This window comes from Argiope bruennichi, chromosome 8 (assembly GCF_947563725.1).
Source record: "Argiope bruennichi chromosome 8, qqArgBrue1.1, whole genome shotgun sequence".
NCBI lineage: Eukaryota > Metazoa > Arthropoda > Arachnida > Araneae > Araneidae > Argiope > Argiope bruennichi.
In genome coordinates, this window is record NC_079158.1 from 73,142,097 (window position 1) to 73,156,775 (window position 14,679).

General features: G+C 27.0%; 1 protein-coding gene across 2 annotated transcripts; it reads right to left on the reverse strand.

Moving 5' to 3' along the window:
• Positions 1 to 3,084: 3,084 nt before the first annotated feature.
• LOC129981471 (cytochrome P450 4V2-like) lies at positions 3,085 to 14,577 on the reverse strand. 2 transcript variants are annotated; one of them, XM_056092318.1, is made up of 7 exons: positions 14,390 to 14,577; positions 13,370 to 13,482; positions 11,916 to 12,001; positions 11,275 to 11,462; positions 7,221 to 7,290; positions 4,845 to 4,971; positions 3,085 to 3,259 (listed from the first exon to the last, which is right to left on the reverse strand). In XM_056092318.1, exons 1-7 carry the CDS (start codon positions 14,574 to 14,576, stop codon positions 3,089 to 3,091), a joined length of 942 nt encoding a protein of 313 aa, XP_055948293.1. In that variant the 5' UTR covers position 14,577; the 3' UTR covers positions 3,085 to 3,088. The 2 variants fall into 2 exon arrangements, with proteins under 2 accessions (XP_055948293.1, XP_055948294.1); XM_056092319.1 differs by having other exon boundaries at positions 3,139 to 3,259; positions 4,801 to 4,971.
• Between the last annotated feature and the right edge of the window lie 102 nt (positions 14,578 to 14,679).

Consider the following 14,679-nt stretch of genomic DNA (forward strand, 5'->3'; position numbering starts at 1 on the left):
ATTGCAATGCTAATATGATAAATTTCGCAATTTGACAAGAATGTATAAATTTTAACTTTTTCTGTAAGTTCGACGAAGCATTAAATACAAGTAAGTAAAAATTTGAAAAAAAAAAAAAAAAAAAGAAAGAAAGAAAAGAAGAAGCAGAAGAGCGACTTAATATAAGGGTCACCAATATACATCAAAATTCAATTTCGATTAAATTTGTCACATTTGTATTTTAGATGATTGGGTTTAAGATTCTTGAAAAATATTTCAGACTTTATACTTTGTACGATAATTGATTAAATAACCTGTTCGAAAGTATGAGCCACCATTTAAAGAAGATTAATTGGTAAATTATTAGACTCTTGAAAGAAATGTTTATAAAACATAAGTATACTAAAATATTTTTCTGATAATATACATTTTTCTAATTTTGTCAATTGGTATCAATTGAGAGTAATATTCAACAATTATTCTTTAATAAAAAAGTAAGCTTCAGAATTTTATATTAAAATTAAATGCTAAAATATTTATTCATTTTAATGGTTTCAACCACAAATTCTTTATAAACGATTGAATTAATGTATATGTGAGGACATTTTTTATTATGGAATAATTACTATCTTCATTACAATGCAAAATTTATTTTTAAATATCGCAATTTAATTATGTTAATTCGAAATAATCACGATAACATATTTTACATTAAAAGTTTTGCTTCATATAATACTTTCGTAAATAGTGAATAATCAAATTTTGACCCGGATACCAATTAAAAATAAATTTCAAAAATAATTGTGTATTAAAAGTATTAATATCTTAATTTTAAATTAAGACAAAATGCTAAACCATTTCTTCATTTAATCATTTTCAAAAACAAATTCTTTAATTATGCTTGAATCAATGAATATTTGAGGACTCTTTTGATTCTGAAGTAATTGCTGTCTTGATTACAGTGATATATTGCTTTAAATTGTGGCAATGTAATTTTGCTGATTAAATATATATTCACGATCGTATTTAATAGTATTTTTTAAGACCTTATTTTTATATGCAGTAAATTTATAAGACATATCTATAATAATTATAATATACTTTTAATAATTTTTGTTCCTTCTAGAGAGAAATAAAAGAGAAAAGAATGCTTTAGACAAGATATGAATTTTGAGTAATCTTTTAGCCTTCAAAATATTATTTATTGGTTTCAGATCTTTCCAACAGCTTACAAGTTGGTATTACCAAACTTATAAACATTATATTGAAAACCAGATGAATGAATTCTATTTGTAAGTAATTTCAGTATTTTAAAATAAATTATACGAATTCCTGAATTCCAAACAATGCATTAGCACCATTTGCATGCTATTGAAATTTAAATTAAGTTGTTTAGTCAGATGATACCAAAATCCTTACTTTTCCTAGAAATTGTGCAGAAGCAACATTTTGATAATGTTTAAGATTCCTTTCGTTTCTTAGTTTAATTTAAATACTATAAATCTTTCCATCGAAAGAATAACAATTCCAAAACAATGAAAGCATATGAAAATTTCAAATGTGCAATGTTGACATTAATTTTCTTCCCATCTTATTAAATTGGGATTAAATATATTCTAAATTTATGTTTTTATAAAAGTGAGTAGAGAGATGGTTGAATTCAATTGCATGAAATTTTCCCTGGAGAAAATACATTCATTCTTCACTCCGTAAATCTTACTAGTTGGAAATAACATCAAAGCAATTTTAAATTTCATTTCTTTTTCATCCGTAAGGCTTTTTGGAACAATAAAGTTATAGTTCTTAGAAATCTATTTAGTTTTGAGAGAACGGTAATAGGGTTTTAGTAATAGGCAGTATTTGTAATATTTAATGCAATAAATTAATTTTCTGTAAACTACTGAACTAGAAGAATCATGTAATGTTTTTCAATGTATCAATTTTCATAAATAAAATGATAATGTTTTCTATAATTAATCTGACATTGTTATTCAAATTCCAAAGTGAATTTGAAATAACTATTTTTATTCCTAGACCACAACGTTTCCATTTTTTTTTCTAAAAATTTCCATTAAGTTTTAAAAAGGTTTCAACTAGCTAATTTTTTTTGTAAATCTACAGATATATCCGAATAGAAGCAGAGATCTTATGCTTCATACTATTTTTTGATATACCATGTTTGTTTGGTTTTCTATGAAAAATATTTATTTTTCATTTTTATAAAGAAACGTCAAAGATAAGTTTATTTTTGTGTATATATTTACTATAATTGCAATATTTCTTTAAAAAATTAACACTAAATACGGAAAATATGGCAATGTTGATTGTCATATTATTTAATAGAGCATATTATATATATTCAGCATATATTAAAAATATATTAATACTATCATTTTTTTAGTGCTCCGATGCAAATTTAAATTTGCATTTTTTTTTTTTTTTTTTTACTTTACAGCTGATTCTTAATGCATCGAATAAAAAATATTTTGTTCCTTAGAAAAGTGATATTCTCAGATTTCATGTTTGAAAATAGGTGTTAGATGTACAATTGATAGATGAACGGCCACCTCTGCTCTTCAATCGGATAAAAAATTTAAAAACTGCGTTTCCTCGATCGTAATTGAGAGTACCAAGTTTTCTCATTCGTCAACCAGATCGTCTACCTCTAAATAATTTTCTCGGATGCAAAGAAAAATTCACAACATCCGCATTGACAGCCATTTTTCTTTTCTTATGACATTGTTATAAGAAAGTCTCGCTTAACTTATAGCTGTTAAGTAAATATATGCTCGGACATCTTTTGAACTATTTCAAAAATCACCCCGTCCCTCAAGTCCATCTGTGTGAAAATCTGAACAAAAAAAAAAATTTATGACTTACAGTGAATAATCCCTGAAATCTGAGAAAGAAGAAAATTGAAAGAAATGCGCAGGAAATTTCGCAATGATATTTGATTGTTTTGGACGCCCACCTTAATTTTGTTAAATGGGGGTTGAGATCTTTCGGAATTCATAGAGTTTCAAATTATTTATTTAAAGAAATTTTTGATAAGAAAATTTAATACTTTCTTAATATCAAAATCATATAAAAGTTTCATTTGGGGAAATAATTAAATTTTTACCGCTAAAGCAAATGTGTCTACTTCATGTTTGACATCTTCTTCTGTCAATTCATGTTCAACTAAGTGCAATTTCAGAAGTACATCTAACAATGCTTGGCACTTTCCTTTGTCAGCTCCAGGTCCAAGAGATAAATAGCGCTCTTTCTTCTCACGAATTACCTTCAGAAATACCAAATTGTTGTTTTAATTTCTTCATAATTGTACACTATTAGAAAAATTAATAATTAATTGTCCTTTAATGAAGTTAGAAAGAACAAATTTTTCCTAAATGGCTTACATTTTCTTTTGCATCTCTCAGTATTTTATCAATAAATGAATCGGTAAAATGAATTAAATTCAAAAGGAATTAATCGTATAGATAAAAGTAACCACTTTTTAAATTCACAATATTTGTGAATTCTAAAGAAACATTTTTAAAAAATATAATTTTTATTAAAACTTAATTTTTAAATATATATACATATATATATTAAGCAGAAGTTAAAGTTTGTTAGTTACTCAGATTTATTAAATGAAGGGGGAATGAAGCCACTAACACATGCTTACTGTTTTACGAGCAAAACTGAATACTTAAATTCAACAAAAATAATTTATTGTCACATATACTACTTATTCTTAAAATAGCATTACAAATCTTCAAAGCAATGTTGCATAAAATTTCGGCTGAAAACATGTTATGGTTTCTATTTCTAATGCAAAATCGTTTTTTTTTCCGAGAAAAGAGAAAGACTCAAAATTCACATAATTTCAAAAAATTCTAATTAGTGTTAATTAATTGTCGAATGAAACTCCAAATAATTGTAAAGTGATACCTTTTAATTGTTTAAATAAAACATTTTATGGAATTTTTCTAGCCCTAATACGCTTCCAAATTTTTAATTAATAAACAAAATATACATAGATTGAACATCATATCAGTATTAATTAAATTTATGTCCAAAATTGATACAATTAAGAAAAGAGCGACATTGTGTAGGAGACTTATCATAAACTAAATCAGTTTTCAGATATAAAGAAAAGAACTGTCATGATAAAATATTATATTTTGCTTGTCTAAAGATGCAGAAATTTTGCAAGTATACTTTTAATTCGAAATGAAATTAATGATAGATTTTCATTTTGTATATATATATATATATATATATATATATATATATATATATATATATATATATATATATATATATATATATGCCATGTTTTACTTTTATTGTTGAATGCAATAATTTTTTCTTAGGAGAAGTTTTGATACAGTGAAAAACAATTATTTTCACATAAGACTATTATTATTTTCACGTCAATTTTATTCTGCTGAAAAACTGAATAAGTTGTAATTATTATTTTCAATTAAAACAAGTTTAAAATTGGCGCAGAATGTGCAAATTCTTTAACTGCATATTCATATCGTATTATGTGTCATTCATAGTGAATTAATTGCTTGAAAATTTCCAAATATTGATTATGTTTAATCTATATCTGTTAGTTTTCTTTTAATGAAATAGATTTATTTTCAATTGACTACTGATTACTAATACTGATTGATATAAATATATCAAGAAAGCATATTTAAATATGTTAGGGAAAACTTTAAAAAATATATAAAAATGCATAACGAAAATCAAAATCAAAGTTTATTTTTTTTAAATAAATCTTTTTGTCAAAATGGCCAAACTTAAAAATGTCAAACTTAAAATACTTACAAAATATTCGGAAAGTTTCGAGATAATTTCAGTTCGTTTAATACCTTTTCTGTGAATTCTCTCATGTATTTAAGATGAACTTTGGCTTCTTTGCCGATTGGCGAATTCCAAGCTATGACCTCTGGCCACAGCCAAAATGAATACATTCTATTCAGAAGAATTTCACTCAACCTTTACAGAAAATAAAAGGCATCAATTAGCTTAGAAAATATTAGATAGAAAAAAATTTCTTACAAAAAGCTGTATATTTCTCTAAATTTAATTGTTAATACTTTACATAATTAAAATAAACAAATTGCAATACAATTTTTTTTTATATTTGGAAATAAATTAAAAATTAAAAATTAGAACCAAAAAGATATGCATCGTGTTACTAAAGTAATAATAATAATCTTTATTAAAATAAAATATACATTATAATGATGAATGAAATAGAGAAAATATGTCAATGCAGATATCTTTGTGCTCAATAGTGACTAAAAATGCTATTAATTCTTTTTTTTTCTATCCAGAAACAATCTTTAGAAACTACGGAAACGATATAGCTCCAAAAAAAATCATGAAAATCGATTTGGATTATTGAAAGCTGTTAATTATTTATTGAAGGCATACATTTTGTAAATATATTTTACTATATATCAATTATATTTCAATCAGTCTTTTCATTTTTAAGTAGTTTATAGGTCCTTTATTTTTTTTTTGGGGGGGGGGATGGGCTATTTTTAAAAAAACAAAAACTTGAATGAACGTTATTTCTTTCAGAAAAGAAATTCATTTAATACATAATTTTCTTTAAAATATTAATACACATTTTATGATTTTCTTGATAAATTGATATTAAATAATTTCAAAACTTATCTATTTTTTAATCTATTTATTAAAATAAAAGATTACTACACACAAATTGGGAAAATTTTGTAGTATTTAATTTAAAGAGCAAATTCAACAAAGTGGAATTGCGTATTTTGTATAAAAAATTTTCTGCCGAGCTTTTAAATCTCAAAAAAACTATTTATTAAAACATTTTACTGATTAAATTAGATAAAAAGATATTTATAAGAAAACAACCTTTTAACCTATCAATTAAAATAGAAATATTTCTCTATGTAATTAAAATAATTATTATAAAAATTGAATAACTTAACAATTTAAAATACTTTATGGATCTTACACATATATTATATATTTAAACTAAACACAAACATATGTATGTAAATGTATGTGTATTTGTGTCTTGTATGTTTATTCTTGTGAAACTATATCCTACTATTTCATATAGAGAAAATGTATTTATATTCTTTCTTGAAATTGAAGAGTCTTCAAAAAGGAGGTGATTACATTCCGAAAAATCTTGAGGAACATTGATATTGATCTTCTTAGATTTTATTATATTTTTTTTAAATATTTAATGTTTATTAATCTGAAGAGACCATGCAAGACTGAAAAAATGTTGTGAGATATAAATTTGCTATGGTGTATATACTTAAATATATATAACGAAATAATGCGTGGTTTTACAATTAATAAAAATCAGACAAATTAACAGATGTATAGAAGGGTTTATTGAAAGAAAATGAGAGACTGGAAAAAGTAGCTTTCTGATCGCAAATCCAAAAAAAACGCTTTATTTGTGAGATATATCTCTCATAAATAGATGGAATCGACATTCTATGAAAGAAAGATGTAACTACCAAATGTTCAACAGTATCAAATAATCTGAAGATATATATATTTTTCAATTCGACGTACTTTTATAATATAATTAAATTCTGAGGAAATTAATCAAAATTGATATTTTGCCTCAACTGTGATGTTATATATATATTTTTTTTAATTTTAAATAATTATCCAAAAATTTGAAGAATTAAAATTGTTTATCTTTTGCACTAAACCCTTCAAGTTTAGATTTATTTTTGCTGCACATTTGTTTATTCAAGAAATTAAACAGGCCTTAACAAATAAACTTCTCTTTAAATGAATGAGCTGTACCGCAGATAAATTCTACCCAGCTTAAAAGTAAAGGTTTTTTCAGGTAGGGAAGATAGTTGTTTTTGGTATAGTTATAGTAACATATCGTTTCAATGCAACAGTAGAGCCAAATAATTTTCAACCTCGGTGAGGCGACTATAGCGAGAATAAAATATTAAAGCGAGAATCCCCCCCCCTCCACGCCGACACAATGGGAGGATATTTGTCCCCGAGTGATTAAGCGTGCACTAGACCCGCTTACAAGACAATTCTTCGGTGGAATCGTCTCTCGAACCTAAAACCCTCCTACTCCACAGCCGAGACTTTACCACCAGGCCACCATGCCCAGCGGAGATAATATAACAGATGAAATAAAAGTTGCTCTTAGAACAATCACTATTGGAGATAAATTGTGTTATGATCGAACAAGTTTTTCAGTATTTCTCACTTACCTTCGAACTGCATTCGCATATTGTGATTCGTTATTTTCAAGAGTTTTAAGCTTTATATCGAAAGCAGTTTCTAAAATAAAAAATATATATATATTACATATAAAAAGAATTTTATTCATCATATAAAAGTAACTCATAAGAAGTACCTGTTGTTTTCTCTATTATAAAAAAAATTACTCGTAAAAGAAACAGTGTATGGGGATTTCAAAAAAAATAATTAGGGAATAATTGTAAGCCTCTTTTTGTACCAAATTGTAAGCCAGGGGAAATAACTGTAAACCTCTTATAATGTCAAATATGTTAGTTACATTTTAATCATATGATTTACTCTAATGTACGAGTGAAGTGAATGATCATGTAGGTGTAAAAAAGACACAAAATACGACATTATGGTGACTGTTTCTATTTCTCATTACATATGTAATGACAAAAATGTAAATTTCTGCAGGATCGATGTACAAGGTGTATATTTTACTTATGGTTTAGCGTATTGAATGTTCCCGCAGAAGATAGTTTTGAAATAACAGCACTTCTATATTTATTAAGGTAAATTAAAATTTCAATTGACTTCTGTAGTTTCGATTTTCAAGGTTTTTGCGAGTATGCAGAGTTGAATTAATGTAATAGGCAACACTTCTATACAACGTGTCACTTTTATTCCCACAATAGTCGTCGGAGTGCAGCAGATATTTAATCCTTAACTGGGGAGGTGCGGTATTTATTCACAAATTTAATTTTCTATTGAAAGTATCAGTATGAACATCTGCCAATATATTCTACAGATATTTTTCTTGATATATACATAGGTTTTAGAATTTTTTTTTTCTAAATACTTTATCAGTGAAAATAGTAATTACGCTTGAACCTACATTTTCTTCTCAAATTATATATTACAACAAGCAATATTCTTGAAAAGACATATTACTTATTATTTTTGAAATCGTACATATTTTTCCAGTATAGAAAAAGCTATACAGAAAACACTATTATTTAAAATTAAACAATTATAGGAAAAAAATGACTATGTGCAAACTTTACCTTTTTTTTAACGGCATTATCAGTTTTCGAGGGCATTTTGAACATATAGGTTAAGTATTATAATAAAAATCAGCCTATAAAATCTGCAAATATTTCTCTTGGTATATTAATATATTTTAGAAATTGTTCTTAATTCATACTCACCAGAAAAATTAATTATATTTAAACATCTATATTAGAATCAACACAATGCGAACTTTCATTGAAAAAATAATCTATTCAATTATCTTCATTACTCAGATCATTTTCTGACTCATTTAAAAATCTCTGGAGCTCTGCTTCATAACGAGGCTCAGTAGGTTTGAAGATGTTTCGAGCACCAAGTTTTAGAGTCATCTGCTAAACCTTGTTTAGTAATGGAACACTAAAGGGAATGTGAGGTCTTAATATCGTCGCTCAAAGAATTAGCTGAATTTTTTTATAAAGCATTTGCTGAAACCGGTTGAAAAAGAGCATGTGTAGTGAAGGTCACGAAACAGGAAGCTACAGGGTTAATCCATTTGATTCAGCTAAAAATAGTATAGGGTGGACCGGAAGTCCATCGTCAGCGATCTCACAGACCGCACCTCTCCAGTTAAACGTTAAGAATCGTTATGGAAGCTCAATTGTCTGTCTGCACCAATGAGGAAATGGTGGTTGTTATTCGCTTTTTGTTTGAGGAGGGGTTTAAACCTGCAGAAATATAAATCTGCAATCTGATACAAATATCATTGAAAACTGAAAAAAGGTATCATCCGGCAAGGTAATCTTCCGCAACATTCTGCCGAACGGATGGCTGAAACAGTGAAGTACTAAAAAACGCACCATACAATCTATACCTGGCTCTAAGCAATTTTCATATCTTTGGAGCATTAAGGAAAGCTGTAAGGGACGGAGATTTGCAACCAATGAAGAAGTGTTTGATACGGTGCACAATTGGTTTCAGATATAAACGAAAATCTTTTTTTTTCGAATGAATTAAAAAAAAAAAAAACTTGAGAAACGTTGAGGAAAATGGGTTGAAGTCCTGGTTGAATATGTAGAAAAATAATGCATGTTTCAGTTTTATATCATAAGAATAAAGGCATCTTTTCACAAATGTTCCTTTTCTTTTGACGTTTATTATTACAATTGTAGAAAATTGAAATAGTATTTAGAGTAACCGTCTATGGGTGATTCAAGGAAAAAAGTTCTAGTGCAACGAAGTTGCGTACGAAGGTACAGGTTGTGCTCATAAATGATTATAATCAAAATTTTTAAAAAATTCCTTATACAAATATTCACCTATGTTTCCATAATTCACATTTATAGTATGTCTTGAAGCTTGTAAAAAATCTACATAAAGCCATCTTCATCTTTTAGTAATATTTGATGGAGCAGAGATTACGGAGAAGCCGCGCAACCCCTTGGGACCGGCAATGATAGGCCTTCTTCTTGGTAACTCTGTACTTGCAATTTATTTTGATGAAAGGAAATAACGCACCTTAATTATAAAACGAATTAAATCAAAATAATATTGTTGAACTTTGAATCAGGGAAATTATTCTTTTTCTTTAATGAGCATGATTTGGTTAATATCTGCTATATATTTCTGAACTGTTTATGTACTAAATACTGATAAGATTCAAGTAAGACATGATACAATCTGGTATCGTACCTGATTTAACGGTAATTCACGTGTTTCAGCCTATGGATGAGAAATCAGATGAAACTTAGAATGATTAGAATTATTATCATATTAGAAGGGTTCTTTTTATTTTTATTCAATTTCTATCAATCCCAAGTTTACAGCATCATAATAATATGAAAATATAAATATTAAAATATTCTCGGTAATTTGCTTTGCAGTTTGTACGAGAAAAAGGAAAGAAAAATCAAAATAACTAAGATACAATCTGGTATCGTACCTGATTTAACGGGAATTCACCTGTTTCAGCCTGTGGATGAGAAATCAGATGAAACTTAGAATGGTTAGAATTATTATCATATTAGAAGGGTTCTTTTTATTTTTATTCAATTTCTATCAATCCCAAGTTTACAGCATCATATAAATATGAAAATATAAATATGAACGTATTCTCCATATTTTGCTTTGCAGTTTATACGAGAAATAGGAAAGAAAAATTAAAATACCGAGACAAAACAAAAGGGAACAGATATAAGACTAAGATATGAAATTCCAGTAGCAGAAAATCTTTAAAGCAATTTGAGGCTAAATAAATATTGGAGTAAGGGAAATAGTTATCATAAATTAATATATAATGATCTTAAATGAAATTAATTATAATTAATGTTTCCTTCAAAACATCTGGATCTTCAAATCTATACATCTATCTATGTATCTATCTGAATCTATAAAAAGTCAGGATGCCACACTTGGAAATCCATTGGTTTTATGCTGATTGAAAATACTGATATCCATTTTTTATAAGTTTCCATAAGTTTGGAGCTCTTCTTTAGGCATAGGGTAAACGAATTTGCAACAAATAATAATATATTTTTGTTTAGTTTCGCATTTATATTTTTGTAAAATTTTGATAAGAGATTTCAATATTCAAACGAAATTCAAATTGTTTTAATTGTTTCATAATATATATGATCGCTTGCATTTTCTTCCATTGATGGCAATTAATAGAAAATGAATCTAATTATTATCTCTGAAATTTGAAAACAAATAACAAAATGAAGTTACAGTACCTCGGAAGTTAAAAATTAACTAAATTGGGCAATTATATTTTCTTTCTTGTAGTTTATGGGACTTTATTCACTAATCATTGTGTATTATTTGTATATACTGTAGGTAAGAAAAGGTGTCGGTTTAATAAAATAACATTGCTATTATCCTTTTATAATTCAGTGTATATAAGAATCATAAATATTAAGTTGTACATAAGAGATAAATCAAGATAAGCATAGCCAGTATTCCCTGCAAGTCAGCTGAATATGAATATGGTTACGATGTGAACCATATTCAAAACCATTACGATGTGAACCATATTCAGCTGGCAAAAGCAAAAAAAGGCTTTTGTTTACATACCACAAATTATATCCAGAGCACAAAGTGCTATCGTATGAGATATTTCAGTGTATTTATTTTCAGATTTTCGAAAAACCTTAACGAGTTCTTGAGCATGTTCATTAAAAACCGGCAAGAAGCCTCTCAAAATATCAGGATGGAAACAACGGTTTAGCAGCTTGCGTCGGGGCTTCCATGTAACATGTGGCCTGAAAAGGGAACAATTAAATAAAATATTTACATAGATTTTTTTTTATTTTTGAATTTATTACAAAATATCAATCAAATTGTGATACTTATTTAAGAACATGTATTTTATTTAAAAGTTTATTGCCGATTATTAGTTGTATTTGCATGATAAATTTTTAATAAACTTTTCAAATATAATATGGGCCATTCTTTTCACAAATAAACAAAAAAGTCGTATTCATAGAATAAACAAATTCAGTATATCTTAATTAAAATGCCTTGCTAATATTGTAAAACCTGCTTAGACAAGAAAAACGTGGTATATTTCATAAAAGCATAAACAATAAGGGAGTTAGAAAAAATGAATAAAAAATAATAATTCTAAAGCTAAAAGGGTAGTTCTAATAAAAAATACCGTAAAATGAGTTACTAAATCTAAAATAATATATGGCATTTATAAAGAAAGCCCTTACCTCGTAGCTAAACCATAACCAAATAGAGGTCTCATGAATTTATAAATCCAACTCTTTTCTTTCATCTTATTTCCACTCAAGGCTTCCTACAGAATAAAAATGAATAATTTGTCACCATTTATTTAATGAATAATTTGAAAAAAATGAATAATTTGTCACCATTTATTTAATGAATAATTTGAAAAAAAAATGAATAATTTGTCATAAAAATGAATAATTTGACACCATTTATTACTTTTCTATCAATGCTATCAATATTTATTTGTCTTTGAAATGTTTGTTTTACATTCGTGTTATAGGGTGAAATTATATGTCAGATCTCAGTTTTTCAAATCAACAGTTCATTTGTTATTATGTCTTCTTTAAAATAACTTAGAAACAATCAGTATTCATTGTTATTTTCACTAAATTATGAAAAATATGCTTATTCCAATAATTATATTGATGGATAACCTAAGATTAGATTTAAGTTCTGATTTACTTTAGTTATATTAATGTCCCGTTTTAAGCAACACTAGGGATATATTGGGACGAACTTCGTAATTTTGTGCTGCGGACAGATGACGAAGTTGACAACTTAGCTGGCACCCACTCTCCAAACTTTCGCACCACATCAGTAATTGGAGGTTTGAACTCGAAGAATTGAATGTTCTCCTGACCCGCTCCCACGACGATTCTTAGATGAAATTGCATCTAGAAACTGAAATCCGCCGTTTTCAAAATGAGACCTCACCACCAGACCAACACGGTACATGTGTCGGCTCTGAAGATGGAGACAAAGTTTTCTTTAAAGTAAAAGAGGAAATATTCTTCTTAACTTACTTTTGCTCTAAATCCATAATGCAATAATATAAAATTTCAATTCCTATAATAAATTTGATTAATTACAATTTTTGAAAGACTCTTTACTATTGTAACACACTTATGATTGATTGCAATTCTTTTTGGGATTTTACCAAATGGTAAAAATCTGACATACTGTCTTGTTTTCGGATGCCTATACTTTCTGTTCTTATGAGCATATGTCGGATTTAATTTCACTAAGAAAAGATACAAGATAATATAGGAAGGATTATTTACTATTTTTAATTATCGACTATTGTTTATTTATTTTATACTAACCAATATATAGAAACATCAGGCAATTTCGAATTAAAGCAAAATAGAACAATTATTACAAAAAAAATTGAAAATCAGCGCCCTAGTAGAATCGTTAAATAAGGAAAGGCGATAAGCAATGGCCTCCAAGGAAATGCTATTCTTACTCTCTACGTATCACCTCTAAACGGAGTAAAATCGCACAAAAGTGAGTCTGAAATGAGTAGTAATTTATATTTAATCAGAAAAATATGGCAACCGTTTAAGTTAAAAAATAGATACTTGCGAAAAGGAAATCATGTTAGTTTCTTAAATGTTAGCGGTTTTTCTTACCCAACAACAATATTAATACGAACCTTTACAGCCTCAGCTTTGACAAGAAATACAAAAGGCGTGTATAAAATCCAGACACAGAACAAATGTTTCTTCTGAAAGGTTTTATTTAGATTTCTCAGTACATCCATAAATCCTGTAGGGAAATATATATATATTATTCAAATACTGCGAAGATTTCTTTGGTTTGTTTTTCAGAATTCAATAAAATGAAATGCCCTGCATATTCATTTTCTGTTCATAACCTAAGATACTGCTGGAAGCAATCCAGAGTTGATGAATTTTATAGGTATTCAAAATTACAATATAAACAAAATTACAAACATTAGCAAATTTCAAGTATCAGCTTGTGGAATAAATATACATGCATGCATACATACATATTGATAGAACTAAACATTCTTGATATTCATTTAAATTTGAATTTAAAGTATTTCCTGTGTATTTCTTTTCCTTCTGTTAAATAAACTTAATCTGTAAGAGATAAAAAAATTAAATAATAAAATCGAAAATTATTGCTTCCTTTCGTTATCTGGGACATGGAATATCATTCTCACTTTGACAGTGATTTTTAACCTCTTGTCCGTTTTCAAAGCACCGAATCTTACATGCAAAGATGAAGATTATAATGTGTCAACCTTTTAAAAGCTTGAGCTCAAATGGCACTATTTAATGAGCGAGCGCATATAACATACAACCAAAGCATCCAATCTTGAGTTAATGAATTCATAAAAACAATGGTATAAAGTAACACATCTTCGTAATCACAAGTAATGAATAATATGAAATTTGACATAGACATGTTGAAGTTATAAAAAAGAGATTACCTTTAAAAAAGAAATTACCTTTAAAATGAAAATAAGGAATGATTTTATTTTTAAATACATTAATAATTCTATAACTATTTTTACATGAAATATCGAAATAATTCTAAGAAATAAAAAAATATTGAATACAGATAAGTGTAACTTAAATTCAAAATTCATAGCGATTTAATTAATAAATGAAAAATTTGTTCAACTTCCAAAATAATAAATACTTACTGAGATGTATCGAGTACTTAGATCCTAAATGTCTAAAATCTATCAATTCCCCATTATCTCCAAGAATATTAAAGACACTCGGTTTTCTTCCTGGCATCAACGTGCTATATTTATATCTCCAAAAAGAACATTTCGAAAGGAACGCGAAAAATATTCCTATCAATATGTAAAATATAAGCAATAGCATTTTATCGCAAGAATTCAAACTAACTATTAATGTATACTTCTTTAAAATTGTTCCCTTTTATAAGATAATATTTCATAACACAACTGAAAGTAAGGGAAAATTT

Excerpts from the sequence above, each read along its gene's own strand:
- LOC129981471 (XM_056092318.1), bottom strand. The coding sequence starts at position 14,576 with ATGCTATTGCTTATATTTTACATATTGATAGGAATATTTTTCGCGTTC. Across the intron at positions 13,483-14,389 it reads TAAGTACTCGATACATCTCA|GATTTATGGATGTACTGAGA; the intron begins GTAAGTATTTAT and ends ATTTCCCTACAG. Across the intron at positions 11,463-11,915 it reads GGTTATGGTTTAGCTACGAG|GCCACATGTTACATGGAAGC; the intron begins GTAAGGGCTTTC and ends TTCCCTTTTCAG.